Source organism: Tetrao urogallus (genome assembly GCF_951394365.1).
Source record: "Tetrao urogallus genome assembly, chromosome: 5".
Taxonomy (NCBI): Eukaryota; Metazoa; Chordata; class Aves; order Galliformes; family Phasianidae; genus Tetrao; species Tetrao urogallus.
Window position 1 is genome coordinate 38,040,985 of NC_136818.1, and position 17,299 is coordinate 38,058,283.

At 44.7% G+C, this 17,299-nt stretch overlaps 1 protein-coding gene across 2 annotated transcripts in view; it reads left to right on the plus strand.

Moving 5' to 3' along the window:
- ARID5B (AT-rich interaction domain 5B) overlaps positions 1-17,299 on the plus strand; it is a gene marked incomplete at both ends in the record, with an annotated part of 104,889 nt that overhangs the window by 56,913 nt on the left and 30,677 nt on the right. For both annotated transcript variants that reach the window (XM_079536454.1, XM_079536453.1), the window contains one exon: positions 13,960-14,072. In XM_079536454.1, the coding sequence (XP_079392580.1) occupies positions 13,960-14,072 (113 nt within the window). The remainder of the gene's footprint in view (positions 1-13,959; positions 14,073-17,299) is intronic.

The window sequence follows — 17,299 nt, forward strand, 5'->3', positions numbered from 1 at the left end:
TGTTTTCATGGCAGGGTATTATTTTGCAATCAAGATAAAAGCATTATTTATTAAAGTTCTAAAATATTACATTACTGGAAGTTTTAAGCTGCAGATCAATCTCCTGTTTCATAAAAGCATTTCATTGATTTTTTTTTTAATTGGCCTTTGAATTAAACTTAAGTTCCACATTATGGATTGCATATGATTCCAGAACCAGGGCGGTTTTTTTTTTTAGTGGAGACGTTAGAGTGTTTTAAAGGAAGTAACGTACCTGTCACAGAACTGTGGGAAAGGCTTGCATTTGGCATGTGCATCTTTGGTGCTGTCAGCTCCCAGCCTGCTGCATTTTTGGCACAGGGAGCCAATTGACTTGGGCTGTGGGAAACCTACATTCAGCACTGTCAGTCCTTGTGTCTTTTTCCGCGTGTCCAAAAGAGCTTCTGTTACAGATTCTGCATCTTTGGGAGCTGAGTAGCAGCAGTGTGATATTTCAGGGGCAAACAGGGCAGCCTGGCTGCAGCAAGGGGCCACTCAGCCATTGCCACCAGGAGGAGCAACTGGTGCTGGTGCCACTTCTCTTTTTCCATGTGCAATCCCCAGAGCCCCAGGAGCCTGGCTCCCACACTCCCCTTTCCTTCCATCCTCCCGCTTCTCATTTCACCACTTGCCTCTTTTGCCTCCAGCCCTGCCCAGTTCCTGTCTGTGCCAGCGTAACTCCATTGCCCTCAGCAGCCCTTGGTGGATCATCCATACCACTGCAGGCTGGACACACACCGAGCTATCATGTGCAGAGATGTTGTTCTGCCATCCCATATGGGCCTGCCCACAGAATGGCAGAAGGTGAGGCTCACCTCACCCCCTGTGCCCAATGGCTTGGCCCAGTGGTGAGGGAGAGTTATCGTGTCTACCAGTAAGAATAAAGAAAGGACAGGTTGGGAAGAGCATAATAGGCTCAAAACACAGTAAAAATAGTAAAGGAAACAGTTTGTGCCTAATTTGAAACCAGCTGATCTCCATGGTGATTGCAACAAATGTGTGCTGTGCTTGGCTGTTTTGTGGAGACAAAGGTTAGAAATAGGAGCGTATACACCTGGTCACAAGACTGTAGAGAAGTAAAAGGGCGGGCACCCTCCCATCCACTGAGTGGTCGTGTGAAGGTCCCCAGGGGATACAGGGAAAGGCCTCACAAACAGCCATGGGGTTGCGGTGTCGGCCTTCCTGGTGCATCTCCAGAAAACCGGGCTTTATGAACTACCTTGAATCTTATATTTCAGCAGTGCTGTTCTGTGGAGAGTCTGATGGGCTGTGGCTTCAGACAGAAATAGCGTGGTAAAAGAACTTCAGAAAGGAGGCAGTAAACGTGAAACCTTAGATAAATAATAAGACTAATATACTTGCCACAGTAAATAATAGTACTGCAACTCCCCAAAGGTCTTGAGTGACATTGTCTCAAAGTAATTCCTTATGTGAAATAGAAGCCTGAGATAAAATTTCTGCCTTAAGTTACAGATACTTGAGACAGACGGAAAAGGAAGTACATTAATCCTTACCAAAGAAGAAATTCCTGTTCATGGTAGCCTGGAATACTATCATGTGATGAGTCAGAAAATTCATATTGTTCACGTCTGCAGAGGTCAGGCACGAACAATATGAATTGTTAATGGATCCTGAGCTTTGGCGTGCAGGTGGGTCAGATGGCATTCGCAAACAGACCCCTCTGCTGGGGCTGAGGGTATGGAGAGCTTCTGACTGCAGGAGGTCCGTGGGAGCTTCTCCTGTTAAGGACTTTAGAGGGAAAGGAACTACACTTTTGAAATCCTTAGTTGTAATGAAAAGATCTCCAGAGGCAGCTGATGAAGACATTCGCGTGTGTTACACTGCACCAAGATTTAGTTTCTTGAGTAAATATTGACCAGTTTGACCTTTGCTTCTCCTTAGTCAATATTTATCTCTTGGGATAATGAATCTTCATATTCACCTCTGCTGAAGTCCAGATCTACTTAATAATGTACTTGGAAATCTCTGAGAGGTGCTGGTTTGTCTTGAAGATACTTTATCTGTTTGGAATTAGATATACAGAAGCTTTGGCCATTCATGTCGCTCTGTCAGGTTTCCTAAACAAAGCTAAGTCGGGTCACGTCTGGGTGGGAGGCTTCTAGGAAAAACCCAGATCGCTGCAGTCAGCATGGGCACGGGACGGTCCTGTTGTTGAAAGTGGGATGAGGATTCCTGGGTGATGCGAAAGCCCTTGCAGATGCTATTGGGAGGGGAGGACTGACTGAGATTAGAACGTAAAATTCTTGCCATGTATTTCATGCAGCACTGAACTGAAGTTTTTGAGCTTTCTGAACCCCGTGCAGCCTTTCAGGAGCCTAATCCCGCTAAACACGTGGGAGGATTGTGCAGAATGGAGGGGTTGGAGCCCTTCCAGGTCTGTGCTTCTGTGGTTGCGGCAGTGGGAAGGGCGGTACGTCACACGTACCTGGCTGTACAAACCCAATTGCTTATCTTCTCAGAGGTTTGCTTTGCTTTTTCCTCGATTATGTTTTACATTGCCATATGTACTTCTTGTGATATTTCATTCTCATCAAATTAGGAAGAGAAAGCCTGATAATTAACTTAGGATATATAGCAACTGAAGCAATGTTTGTCATTTTTACTGTGCAATCAGTCACTGATATTACAGGTGGCCTGTGAGGCTCTGAACCACATTGGACTTGTTTTTGTAATCTTGTAACTATCGGAGGTATTTGTTTGGGGAAAGGTCATTGAGAAAGATGAGAATTTTAAAATTGCACAATTGCAGCTGGAAATAAACAGAGCGGCAGCGTCACGCATGTCTGAAGAGCGTGCTGCTTAGTTTTATAGTAACAGTATTTTAAGAATGCTGACGGTACACAGGAAAGCAGTGAATAATTCCTGTTGCAAAACCCCGTTGGTTTGGTACAGTCAGAACGCTGAGGCTTAATCGGCCTGGATTGCTGGGAGGAAAACAGGACATTAAGGGGAAAAAAAAAGCCTGCTGAAGCAGGAGTGATTTATCAAAGCAGCATTCGAATAAAATGAGGGCTTGGCATCCTGACTTGGGATAGGCTGCAAAACGCATTTCTGTTTTCGTGAAGGTTTTTTTCCTGATGTGCCTGATCGACTTGTTTTAATGCCGGGGTTATTTACATTGCAGGGATGGGCCTCTATTATGCAGGAAATTGTCCAAGCCCCTACAGCTGTATTTTAAATTGAAATGATTTTTTTTTTATGAAGTGATTGTGCAGACTTAATTTAGTAATCTATTATTAAATTTATAGTTCCAGGCTGCATAAAGCCTTTATATAGAACGAAAATGGGCGCATACAAAGATCGACGCTATATATACACCTGGTTCCGTATAGTAAATCTCCGACATATGTTGTCCATTTCCAGAAACAAATAAACCGCCGCTTTTGAAAACTCGGCTCCGTTTCCATATTAGGGAATGCGCGGGTCCCGGTGCCCGCAGCTCCGCGCCGGGCTCGCTGCGCTGCCGCTCCCGCCTATTTTTAGCCATGAATGAACGCGGCGGGGCGGCGGGCGGGGAGCCGAGCGGCGCCGGGCAGAGCCGAGCGGGGCCGAGCGGGGCCGGACGGGCTGGCGGGCGGGCGACGCTAGAGGGCAATGACGGCTGCGCTCGGGCCGCAGCAGCCCGGTAAGGGGCTCCTCGCCCCGCTGGCTCCGTGCGCGTCGCCCCCAGCTTCCGCCGCAGCGGGTAAGCGGCCAAATAGAGCCGTTCCGAAGGAAAGTACGGCGGGGCGGCTCAGAAGGCTGCTTTTGCCCAAATAAGGCTATATCGTAGACCCCGTCTGTTCGATAGCGATCGGCTGCTGGTCAGGGCCCGGTCAGTGCCGCGCCGTGTCGGAGCCCTGCCGTGTGCCGGTGCGTCAGTCAACCTTCTGGCTGGGCTTTCTGAGTCCTGGAGCCTGGCACGGGCTGTGGAGCGGAGGCGGGCTCGGTTCTGCACGTGTCGGGGCAGTTTCACCGAGCTGCCCAGGTTCGCGCTCACTGAACGCGGCCAAACAATGGGCAGCAGGGCATTACAACCACCGGCTTCCATCCTCTAGTGGCCGTGGAGATGCCGCTTTTGTGAGCGCAAAGTTACCAGAGTTACCACCACCACGCCTTACTGGAGGAAACTGCCTGCTTTCCCCTAGCCTGGCGTGGTGGGCAGCAGCCCAGCCCAGCCTGCCCAGCTCCTGGCCATCCTAGAGGAGGTGGCAGCCCCAACAGCTGTGTGAGAGTGAGGACGGGACGCAGTCCTGGCGGTATGCACTGCAGTGAGTGTGGCGTCAGGGAGGGAGGGTGCTCCGCAGTTGCTGCTTGTCACTTTGCTAACATCTTCAGATGGGGTAGTTGTGCCTAACCAGTTATGATTGCAGTGCGATGATAAAGTGTGGAGAAAAAAAAGAAAAAACATTGTAGGATTCTTACACTAAAAAAAAAAAAGTGGTATTGATCTCTGGTATTATCCACTATAAATCAGAAATGAGAGAGATTCAAATAATGTATTTGTAATTTTCATGTTTCGTGCTATTGGATGATCATAGCTTCCTACTTGCTGTTGTCATTCCCTTAAGCTCTCTGGAAACGATCCATTTTATGCTTTCTGTCTGAATTTCTGTCTATTTGGATTCACCCCAGTGCCCACCCTCCACCAGTCAGTTACCCATCTCATCTGCCTATCTACATGGACGTGATCGGCTGCACAGCCATTGTATTGCCGAGGTATGTAGGTCACGTCTCCATTGGGTACTGCTGACTCTGCTAGACAGCAATTTAACAAACGCTCGCTTTTGCAGGAGAGAAAGGGAAATATTGCTAGGGAAGCCTTAACGTTTGCTGTGAGCTTTTATTTGCCTTCTGTTTTCTAATGCACTCTAATGGGAAGTCTACTCTATGTGTTCTGCTGAGTTCTGATGAGATTGGCTGACTTGCATGGGTTTGCTTTGCGCTTTCCCTTCTCGCTGCTGTTTCTGTACTGCTTTTGTCTTGTATTCACACAGTCTGCCTGTGCCTTCTCAACTCTTCCCTCTTTTTTTTTTTTTTTCCTTTTTTTTTTCACCTAGACTTGCATATTGTTGCAAAACTCCTACAGAAGCCAGGGCCCCCACACCAGTTACAGCCTCCCAGCATGGTCTCTAGGGTAGGGACCACAGGTTTCTGAGGTACTGCAGACCTTGTGGAACTCATGGCCAGCCCCATGAGTGTTGCTGCCTGAGCACAGTGTTTCACCTTCAATCAGATGGAGTTGTGCTGTCTCTGCGAATTCAATGCTTAGCACCACCTCAACCTCAGAGGCCTGAATAGCCCCTGTAAGGTCATCAGAGGTCTTGGCATGCTCCCAGTCTTTGCAAGTTAGGCTTGTGCTTTGCTGAATCAAGGCTGTGGCTCTTCCAAGCTCCTTGTCCTGTACAGCACAGTACTCTACTGTATTAGTTCCTGTATTCTAAGAGTTTCTCACCAAAAGAACCCTGAGTCATCTGATCTGGTATGAACCAGATAGTGGCTCATCAGCCAAAATTGCCAGTGAATGCTTTCATCCAGCCCACCACCTTTTTTCTAAAGGAGAAGAGAAGCAGCTGTTGGAGCGAGGAGCACAGCCAGACAGCTGGACTCTGGCTCCTGCAGCCAGCTCAGCTCCCGCAGTGGCGAGGCTGTCCTGGCAGCACTGGGACTTGGTCAGGATCGGCACCCAGCTCCAGCCCTCTGCGTGCCCGGTTCTCTTCTGCTGTGCCTGCCAGCACATGGCCTTCCTAAAAGGTCTGACAGTTGAATGTGTGCATGCCTGGTGCGCTGGCCTCAGCTCTTGTATATGTCAATGCCAGTGCCTCAGTGCGCTTCACTGCGCCTCATGCTTCCTGAGCACCTGCCTTTATCTCCTTCATGGCACCTATATTACCTGGTTAACTTATTTCTCAGTCATTTCGCTGAAATGCAGCACAGGCTGAGCTGCTCGGGCTAGCTCCAGAAGGCAGGCTTTGTGCCATAGCATCTCCTACCATGGCACACTGGGCTGTATTTTGGGGTGGTCCATGAAGTACCAGCTGGGATTGAGCTCTCAGGTTTATGCTGGAGTAGTGCTAGACATAGTTGGTTATGTTCGACTTGGTTTTCCCACTGAATTGTTTGTGTGAATTAGCCCGCGTTAGCGTTGTGCCAGGCCTGGCTGGTGTCATGGTGAATGTTACTGTCAGGGACCTCGCATTTATTTCACTAAAGAAAATGCTGAACATCATCAAGTCTAACAGCAACCCCTGTGGAATCCTACCAGCAATATTTTCCTTTGTTAGAAATTCCCCACTGATGCCTGTGTTTAGATCTATCACTTAGCCAGTTTCTAATCTATTTAATATTTGCTTGACTAAAATTATGTAGTGTTATTTTTTAATCAGAGTGTTGTAGCGTTATTTTTTAATCAGAGTGTTATCTAGCATTAAATCAACAGGCTTGCCAAAGTGCAGGTGAATTCCCTGCATGCTGCTGGTTTCTCTAATCAAGTTTGCAGTTTCGAAGTATGAAATAAGGTGCTTTATTTGTTTTCTTTTTTGTTGCTCTAAGATCTGGTTTATGTAAAACCGAGTCAATTGACTCGCTTTAATTATATTCTTTTGCAAGCATATCATCTGACTTCTCTGCAAATATGGAACAAATATTTACCAAACACCTCTGCCTCTTTCTGAATCATTAATAACAATTCTGTCATCTGTAGCCAGTAATAGGCCTACCCTGGATTTTTTTTAATTATTGTTATTTTGATTTGCTCTGAGGACTACTTGCATGTCACACATTTGTCAGGCATAGATTTTTCTCTAAAATCTTCATCTTCCCTTTTCAATTTACTGTATTTTGTAACCGTTAATATATGCATACATTTTGGCAAAGAAATATATCCTTTTCTGATTTTTTTTAAACCCGAATTAGTCAGCAGGACAAAACAAAGCCCTTACAGCAGGAGTCTTAATTAACTTCCAGCTATGCTGAAATAAAGAAAACAAGACCAAGCCTCATCCTGAATCTTGTCACTGTCTTCCATGGAAACTAAAAACATTTTGCTTTTGGCACAGTTAGCCAACCTGATATTTGCAATGCCTCTAACTTCTCTATTAAAAACAATACTGTTCTGACCCATAATCTGTGAAAAATACCACCTTTTTGCTATTTTTTTAGAGATTGTCTGGTCAGGAGGGGGGTCAAAACAACAGTCTGCAGCAAGTCATATGTCTCCACATTAATCCACACAAGGAAGTGTCTGTTTCAGTTATTTCCAAATGAGGAATGTTTTCTTTAGAGAGGTAGCAAATTGATTTTCCCCACATGGAGCATGGGCTATCTCATTTCCAAAACAAAACTTCCAGGAATGGCTCCACAAGTCCTCCCTTTCTGCGTGTGAGTTAGAAAGCAGTGTGGGTACTCTGTGCTCCTCACATGGTTGTTTGCTGTGTTGCTCCAGCATTTCCAGGTCAAGTCTGACGTTAGGCAATAAATCCACAAAGCGTATCAATTGTGGAAAGGAATAAACAAGTGTTTGCGTTTAGAAAAGGCTTCAAAAAATTGGGTTTAGTATTCCAATTGCTTTATGAACAGCTTGAGTAGGCAAGAGGCGTCTGTTTGTGGGGCCTCCAGAGGACAAGAATGTTAGCTGTTGGTAGGTGCTCATTGCTTGCTGTTATAGATGTACTTAGGAGAGAGTTTCTCCATATTCAGTTGATAGTGTTGTTTTCTAAACAAAGATCTAGGCTGTCTGATCCTTTATTTTTCAGCCACTGTAATTTTTGATTCTTTGATGCAATACCAGGTTGTTTGCAGCTTGCGTCTCCCACCAGCTGTTCTCCATACCTGGGCTATTCATGCTCCAGGCCCTTTGACTTGGATGCAGTTTCCAGGAAGCAGGAGCTTTTCCATAAACTTTGAGGGGTGAAGGGGAAATGAATGAAACGCAGAGTCTGAAATCAGGTTGCAGAAAAGGGCTTGAGGTGAAGAAAACAGAGACAGAGGAGATGAAGAAATCCAGGAATCGGCTGAGACTCCAGAACAGTATGTGAGATTAACTAGCCTTTGAGCAGTTTTTGAGGTTGTGCTTAAATCTAGCAGTATGTATTTTTGAAGTTTCAGATACTGCAGAATGCCAGAAGCCCCCTAGAGGGGTAAGTGTTAAAACCATTAAAACTGTTAACTTTCTGTTCATTACATTTTAAAAGGTGCAACATGCAAGCATGTTTTTCAGGCAAGAGCTAACTTTTGCCAAGCTGCTCTGGGGAAGTCCTCATCAACCAGTCTTTTGCCACCTTCCAGCACACATGATTGGTTCATGGATGGTCTGGAGTTTTGTGGCCCTTCTTCTCACCTTGACTTTGACAGCCAGGCTTCTCTGTATGGCACCTCCTTCTTCTGTTCAGCACTCGAATCACGACTAGCTCTGTGATCTAACACTGCTGTTTCCACCTGCCTGAGTGGGAAAGTCTCCTAGTCTGTTCTGTATCTACTGATGGTTTTGCAGCTGAAAGAAGAGGGAGAAAAGAGGGTGAGAGCTGCAAGGTATTTGAAGGACTGGCGCAGTGCAAAAGGATTCTGCAGGTACACGGTCTGCTAGGTGTCCTACACCTTGTAGAAGGAGAGGAAGCAAGACTATTGATTAGAAGGTATGCTGCAGGTAGTCTCTGGTGAGCACGTTTCTGTTCTGCATCCAGTATCACAGTGCCTCCCTGTTCATTAACTTCTCCTTCCACCCTCCAGTGCTCTACCATAATCTTTGCTCTGTGATTGTCTCTCTCCAGTGCACCTGCATCTGTCACGTGTACGGCTGATCTGATTGTACAACCCACCTTACATGCATACCCACATCTTTCCCTGGCACTTTGCTGATGACTGTGAACAGTTTTGCAAGCTCATTCTTTCATGCTGTCATATTCTTGCAGTTGGGAAAAGCAGTTGCGCCTCTTCCCTTTGTCTTTCCACAGGAGAGAAGTGTGGTCACAGAAACAGTGGCAGCCAGAATCTGGTTGGCAGTGTAAGCTCTTAAGGCCGTTAGCAATGCTGAGCACCTATCCTGGTAAACTTCTCAGCATAATACAATGACTCTTTCCTCTCTCTTTTTCTCTCACTTCTGAAGTGTTTCTGAGAAGCAGGAGTGTCAGCAAACAAGAATCAAAAGTCATATCTGGGAATAGTTTCTCAGGTCAGAGAGACCTGGAAAAGGTGAGAACTTTGATCGTAGCTGTTATGACTGCATAGATGTTCTCTGGAGTAGGTAATAATGGAGTAAATAAGTGTAGTGAGCAAGAAAAAGGTACATGTTTTAGGCATGAGTACAGGACTGTTTACTTACATGGTTTGCTGAGCAGCCAGCAAGGTCCAAGGTTATTTTGGACTCGGCATGAGTAAGTGATCCAGGTATGACAAATGAGGTAATGCATTCCAAGCTCATTAAAGCCTCTTGGTACACCACCAGTTTTGACAGAGTGCCAACATAGCTTGACCTCAGCTATGTGAAGGCCACTATTTTTTTTAACACCCTCCCTATTACAACACATCTTTAACATCAGTCAAAATAAGTCTATCTAGAAAAGAGTGTTATGGAGAAGACTGAGCTCATTTGGCTTCCAATGAAAATCAGATGCTTGAAGAGAAAAGGATAGCTCTACTAGGACTAACCTGATGGGTTACCCCAAGACCACGGTTGCTGTCAGTTGACTTACTTGTGCATCCCAGGATGTCCGTGCACGCATGGCACTTCACGTTCTTAGCGTGGGCATGGCTCAAGTAAGAGCCCCCTGACTTGATAGCAGGGAAGATGTTATCTTCACCTGCATCAACCTGGGGATGCAAGTGGAAGGAAAAGCTAATGTATTTACTGGCTTTTTATGATGGCTTACACTCTTCACCTTAGGTGGTGTTCAGTCCCAGCTGAGCTTGGCAGCTGGCACAGATCTCATTCTCTACCTTCCTAGAACTTGGCATCCCATGTTTGACCCAGATCTAAGAGTTGTGCTAGTTGGAGATGCTTGGCAATGCTCCCGTCTCTTGCATCCAGAAGATATCCTTGAGAGCTGGGGGGTGGAGGTGGTAGTAGCAGAAGAGCAGTGGCCGCAGGCACGGAAAGATTATATTGTAAAGCTAGAGTATCTCTCACCACATGGTGAGGAGGGCTGGTGGCACACCACTGGCATCTCCAGCTCCTCCCCTCCCTCTGCACTGGCATAGCCATAAGCTGTTCCTGCTTCTCTTTTTTCCTGCCCAGCTGCTGTGTCCTGCTCAGTTAACATTTCGCGGCTTTCCCAGATCCCTCCTGTCAGACAGCATACAGTGTTTTGTGTGGCTTGTGGTCACTACCTGTTCCCAAACAGCACCCAGGACCCATTCAGACACAGACAAAGAAACAACATTCCTGTCTTTGGGCAGGTTCTTATAAATAATTTTCTTTTCCCTGAGGTGACAGTAAGATGTATTGTAGAACAGGAAGAGTGGTTGAGATACGCTTGTCATCATGGCTGATGATATTCATGGCATACCCATTTCATGCACGCGCACTTAATTGGGTGCACAAGTTTTTTACCAAATAATAGCTGAAAAACAAAGCCCAGTGCACGTGCATGCTGGTTAATGACCACACATTTGGTTCTTTGTGGTTGAATTAGCTCTTTGTTCACCTTGAATTTGTGTTGTTGGGACAGCAATGCGGTGGGCTCCGAGCAGCAGGCTTGTGGAGTGCCAGCAGCCTGGTCTGATGCTCAGGGAACGAAAGCAACCCACTGACACAGAGCAGGCATTGGAGGAGTGCTAAGTGGTCACTGAGCCCTTCTGGGAGCTCTGCAGCACTATGGGCATTCTCTTCTACTCTGGTGATGTGTGACTGGGTGTGTTTTGCCTGGTCACGCCTGGGGAGTGCCAGGACTTGTGATGAAGTGGCTTTCCCTTCTGTATTCTGGATTGCTCTCATGGCTACAGATTTTGCAAGGAAGATATGTGAGCCTGCCCTTTGGGATGGCTGGCAAGTGCTGGATGAGCTCAGCTCATCTCTGGAGTTTTCTTATCTGTGAGATGCATCAGGAAGCACAAAGAAAGAAAGGAAAAAAATCACAAATTGGCAAAAGGGAACATGTCAAATGTGCAGGAAGAAAAGTATAGTGTTGGAACTAGGAGCGTATTGTCTCCCTTGTAGGCCTGTTCCAGGCTTTTCCACTGAAGGGGTGGCAGAGAAAAGCAAACATTTTTCTGTACTTGTTTATTCATTTTTTTACATTAGTTCGCATTGCTTTAGTTCTCACCTTCTGGGAACGTACAAGTTATCAGTTCTCACTGGCGCAAGTGCTTTCAGAAAGTGAATTTGAAAGCCATATGCACAAACATGTAAAGAAGTTGACTTGTTACAGATGTTCTCAGGTATTTCTGCCAGAAGTCCCTCTCCAGCAAGAAAGGAGGAGAAGCCAGTGCATGTTCATTTTGCTGTCCGCTCCGTGTTGAGCATGCAGTGCTATCAGGAATGCTGACTGGGACTAAGCCACAGCGTGTTCATAAAGTTGCTTTAAGATCATTATGAATAACAAATTCAGGAAATCTGCAGCGTGCTCATGAATATGTCATAAATGAAACAAAAATGAAAAAAAAATTAAAACAAGTGTGTGCCTTGTGAATTATTCGTTCAATCCTTGTCATATTTCCTTGCTCAAGAGAACAAAATGCATCTGACTGCAATATAAATAATCTTCGAATAATGCATCTATTTAGAATGATTTAGGGAGCAAATGTTAATGGATTTGTTTCAAGTGTGACTGGAGCTATTGCAAATGTTTTCTTTGATGGGGCAGTGGCAAGGGCTTTCTCTTTTGCTGCTGGTTCCCGTGGCACTTTCTGGTTCTGGTGCCCCTGATGTGGCCTGGTGACGTGAGGGCGGTGACAGAGCCCAGCGGTGTGGTGCTCAGGGGCCACAGGAGGCCCCAACGCCAACAGTGTTTGTGTCCATGCTTGGTGTACCTGAAGTCCGGTAACAAATGCCTTTCTGCTTTTACAGCTTTTAGCAAAGCGTGAGGAGTGGTATAGCACAGTGCCGCAGCTTGGCATAACAAGTGTGTTTGGAAAACACTGAGCCTTGAACTGGTTTCTTTAGTTAAAAAACAAAAAAAGAGAAGGAAGGAAGAAAGAAAAGGGAATCCTCGTCCACGCACATTTGGCCCGTGCTGTAGCACCTCTGTGCTGAGGCTGGACTGTGTCGGGGCCCATCCAGCTGAAGGCTGGGCTCCGCTGGTGTGTGAGCCAGCATGTAGCACGTGGAGGAAGCACGGCTGTCTTCTGAGCATCCTGCCCAGCATGGCACAAGCACTGGTACAGCTGGCATGGCCTGGGCGTGGGCAGCATGTGGCAGCCTGCACCCTGAGCTCCCAAGCCCTGGCTCTGGCACGGGGCGCAGCGTTCGCACAGCTGGGGCAGGGTGCAGCCCGGCATGGCAGCGCTTGTGGGGACAGATAGAAATGGGGCAGATGTTTGTCAGCTGCAATGGGTAATCACTGCTTTATCTCTTTGTTTGATTCTGCTTGCTAGCCTCAGATGACATTTTCCAAATTGCTTTCTGCAGTGCTTTTCAGTAAGCAGAATGTGCTTGGCTGCAGATAGATGGAGATATTTCTGAAGAACGATAAAGGCGTTTTTATACGTACACAAATGGGGACTTGCACACGTCTGCATACCTGCGCTCGCTGTGTGCTGGTGCTGGGGAAGGAACAGGATGTGTCTGTCGGACTTCTGGTGTTAAACCCAGGGCTTCTGTTTTTCTCTGAGCAGACCAAATAGGGCGCTGTTACTCGAACTATAAAATCAAATTAGCACCCTTTATTGTGTTTGCAAACTAATTAAAATGTAAAATGTCCTGAAACCACTGACTTACTGTGTGACAAATGTAAGATTAGAAACAATTAGAAGGCACTCAAGAGGTTTGTGGTGTTTAGATTTCTGACATTGTTCTAATCATCCCTTTAAGTAATGAAAACAATGGTTACCTAGAAATTAAAGGTTTAAGGGAAATTATCTTCTTCAGTACAGTCATTAGTTAATGATTGTTTATCATTTTCAATGTTGCCAGAGTAGTTGGAGGCTGATTTTTAAATCCGAAAGCAGGCAGGACACGTAATAATGAGCAAACATCTGCTTCATCTCCTATTTCTATATGTGATCATAATTTATATCATAATATCGTTATTGAAAGATGAGCCTGGTATTTTTTACAAAGATCCATTTCCCACAGCGTGGCCAGGATTTAGTCACTGTGTTATTTCAGAGCCGTTTTATCTTAAGAATTGGACAAAACTGAAAGTGATTCATGTTAATTTATACGTGTGGTATGTAACCCTTATGAAACAATCAATCACTTATTTCAGTACTTGTCAACTTCTAGAGCTAGTTATGTTTTTTGATCCGTTTCAGGACTCAGGGGTAATTTTATTTTTTTAAGAACTTTTTTAGAAGAACTTTGACAAGAATGACAGAGTATATAAACATTTCTTGGAGCTGTAAGGAATTTTAATATTTCAGAACATTTCTAAAAACAGATGTTTCCCAAAGTTGGAAGTAGTAGTTAGTGCTCTTACTTGAAGATTAACAATAATAAATGCAGCAGCTCATTAATGCAAAGTTACCTATTAATATTCTACTTTGTTCTTTTTTGTACCATGGAGAAATATTTGTGCTTTCTCTCCGAGTCCTTCAGAGACCAGTGTTTGACTTTGTATTAATTAGTTATGTGAAAGTAGAATAGATTAGCCTTGGGGAATATGATATAGAAATGTATAGTGTGTCAAGATGTAACCCGTGGAGGACGGGAATCTCATAATAAGCATTTACTGTAGACAGATGTGTACATTTCTGTGACTGATTGTGGTGGAATTATTTATGATGCTTTCAGCTGTTAAGAATCCAGTATAAGACAGTGTACTCAAATTGTTCTCCATTAATTTTCAGCACCAAATCTTAAAGGCAGACCACGCAAAAAGAAGCCTTGCCCACAGAGAAGAGATTCATTAAATGGCATTAAGGATTCCAACAATAATTCTGAAAGCAAAGCTGTTGCCAAGGTAAATCACTTGATAATATTCCTTTCAGTACATTCTCCTTTTTTAGGTACGGCCCTGCCTTTGTTTCCCAGCATGTTGTTTCCAAATTAGAATGTAATTTATTTTCTTGGGGAGATAAATGTAATTTTTTTCAACAGTTTTATTCTTTACTTTAAATCTTGTCTGTGTTGGAAGTTACCAGTACCTATAATCGCCTAACAACCTAATGCTATCAGCTTGTTGGTAACTGGTAGTGTTCAAGCTTTCTTGGCACCCGCTGTTAGTTTTCACATTCTGTGACACACAAACATAGTTTGTGACAGTATCTTCAAATTAAAAATAAACCAGGGAGCAGCTCACCCTGTTACAATGCACTTCTAAATATAAATTTGAAGATAAACAGAGTATGAAACAAGAGCTGCTTAAATAATGGTTTCTAAGAAGCACGCACAAATGAGATTACTCTGATGTTAAGATCTTGGCTTTAAAAAAAGGGGGAGGGTTGAGGGATGAAGAAGAGATTCAGTACAAATGCTAAAAAAAAAAAAAAAAAAAGGATAGATTCTTTAATACTTCACATTGAGCTTCACATTGAGCTGCATATTCATTCCAGGGTCTGCTTTAAAGAGTCTTCTTTATTTGCTGCAGTGCTTAGCCCATGCTGAAAGTAAAAATTGGATCCTTGCTTTGTGTTTATGGGCATATCTCTTAGTTATTTGTGGGTTTGCGTCTTTTTACTTAAAATTACTTAAAAATGGAGTTTTTGTAGTGTAATTTACGTCCTATTTTTTCTGTTGTATGTGTGGTTTTAAATAGGAATTTGATTTTCTCTTAAAATAAAAGCAGCACAAATGGCTCCTTTGAAGATGATTTAATTTGAAACTGTAAGATGCAAAGATGGAAAATTACTTAGAGCAATACTTCTTGATTTTTATCTCTGTCAGAACTTTGTCACTGTTGATACTTTCGAGCCCCTGCTAACCGTATTTGCATAGCCTGAATGTTTCACCCAACTCCTTGTGAGCCCATTGTTTCACTAAATTAGATGGATGTGTATCTGGAAAATGCTCCCATTGTTGTGACCATCTCTTTAGGAAATACAGTGAATCTATAGATCCATTTACTTTCGTATTGTTATAGGCAGTGAATGTCCTGGGAGATTAGGAGGTTAAAGAGGTCAAGTGGAAGTGTTCTGCTCTGGGTTTCTCATAGGAAGGCAAATTAAATTCCACCTCCTCCTCCTCCCTAGGAGTTCGGTTAAAATTGTGCCTTCTGTTGATGACGATAAAAGAGGCTGAAGTTCATGATGAAGCTCTGCCCTTAAGTTACTGTTTCTCTTCTCTTTGTGCCCTATTGTGCTCAGTTGGAGGCTGTACTATCGTGTTGGACAGGCGTGGTAAAAGGCGATGAAGCCTGGTGTGCTGAGTTGCAGGGTCCTGCCAGATTCTATAGAGTTTGCCTGAATGTTTTTGCTCTGCAGAAGAATGTGCAAAATCTACAGCGTGAAAATGTCTCAATTTGCCTTAATTCCCCCACCCCAGCTGTTTCTCATGTTAAAATATTGCTAGCAAAATGCAGCATGTGCTGTGTTGTCAAAGCACCCTGCTCTTTGGCACCTGATGCATAGGTACTAGATAATTAAAAACAACAGCAACACTTCATACCAAATTATTTACCCTCTCTGTTTATATTTGAGTTCACCCTACTAGTCAAATGAGAGGATATTTCAGATAAGAAGTAATTCTGTCTATTTATCTAGTCATACTGCGCTCATCATTGTGCAGATATTAATAGCATTAATTATCTTGGCCAGCTTAATTTCATTATAAATAATAGACATGCTCATGATATAATGTCCTCGCATGTAGTCACACTGACTTCACTCTGGCTCTTCACATCAGTCTGTGTTTCAGGGCTGTGGAAATGCTTCAGTAAGAGGGGGGCAGTGAATCAAAAACCCTCCAAAGCAGATGCACTGCACTTTTAGAGACCTTGCCAGTGGGTTCCTGGGGACAGTGGAAGTGTATGGGCAGGGGATGGAGGCCCACCTGCTGTCCTGTCCTTGGGGGAACATTGAGCTGAGAGGTCATCGGCTTAGACTCCATGCTAGCTTCACCATCCGATTTTCTTCTCTAACCTTGCTCCAAATCTGATGAATGCTGACAGCAGGTCCATAAAAAGCAGAGTTGAAAACAGCTAGAGTAAGTGGGACAAAGCCACCTGTGCTAGGTGCCAAAAAGTTTTGGTGATGGTCCTGGCCTTGTTCCAGCTAAAATCCCCTTCAAACAGAAGTTGTGCAGCTTTCATCCTCAGTTGATGGCACCCAGCATCTGACTGCAGCCTGACTTCAGCACAGTGGTCAGATGGCTCTGACGGAGACACAGGGACTGTAGGGTTTGGGCAGGGAAGGAGCAGAGATGGTGTTGAGACCAACACAGACCACACGTTTGTATTGAATTGCTGCATTCTGTGTTCTCAGCTGCCACTGACTAAAAATCTTTATACATTCGTACAATTTAGATTTCATCAGGCACGTTTACCTTGAGCCATGAGCAGACAGATTGTTTTGTAGGGTTTTGCTGTTAACTTGGCACAGAAGAGCATTTGGCTGGGTAGAAGCACTGAATATAAGTGGCTTGGTGGAAGTAGAGCCACAGGGGAACAGACCTGCAGTCTGGGGCCTCCAACTGCTGCTGGAAAGTGGCATAGTCGTGTGCCACCTCTTGCTTATAATCTGGTGTCTGGGTACTGCATCCTCCTGTTGCCTATTGGGGAGGATCCTGGGGAGCTCCCTCCTGCTGGCACATTTGGTGAGGCAGGCCTGGCTCTGCTGGAGGGCACCTGGAGGCTGTCATAGTGCCCGTGTCAGCACTGCTGGACCAGCTTGTGTGACCCACAGGCCCCAGTGTGACCCTCACTGTACCTGCAAACATTTCTTACTTGGTGCTCCCAACAAGCATTCTCAAAGTGTGTAAAAGTGCACTGGAAGGCCTTTTAGAACTGGCTGATACAACTGTTCTGAATATCTGAAAGGATTAACTTGTTACACATGGAAATTGTCCCCAAATGAATCTACTCATTACATCTCCTAGTGCAAATGCTAAAGTAAATCTCTCACTTCATTTATATGGCAAGATCTGGGAAATTAGTTTAAAAGTTGCCAGGATTTGCTTTTCCTGCGGCCACAGGTGGCCTGGCATGCTCTCAGACGTGAAGATTTATTCTGAGAGCCTCAGACTTTATCTGAT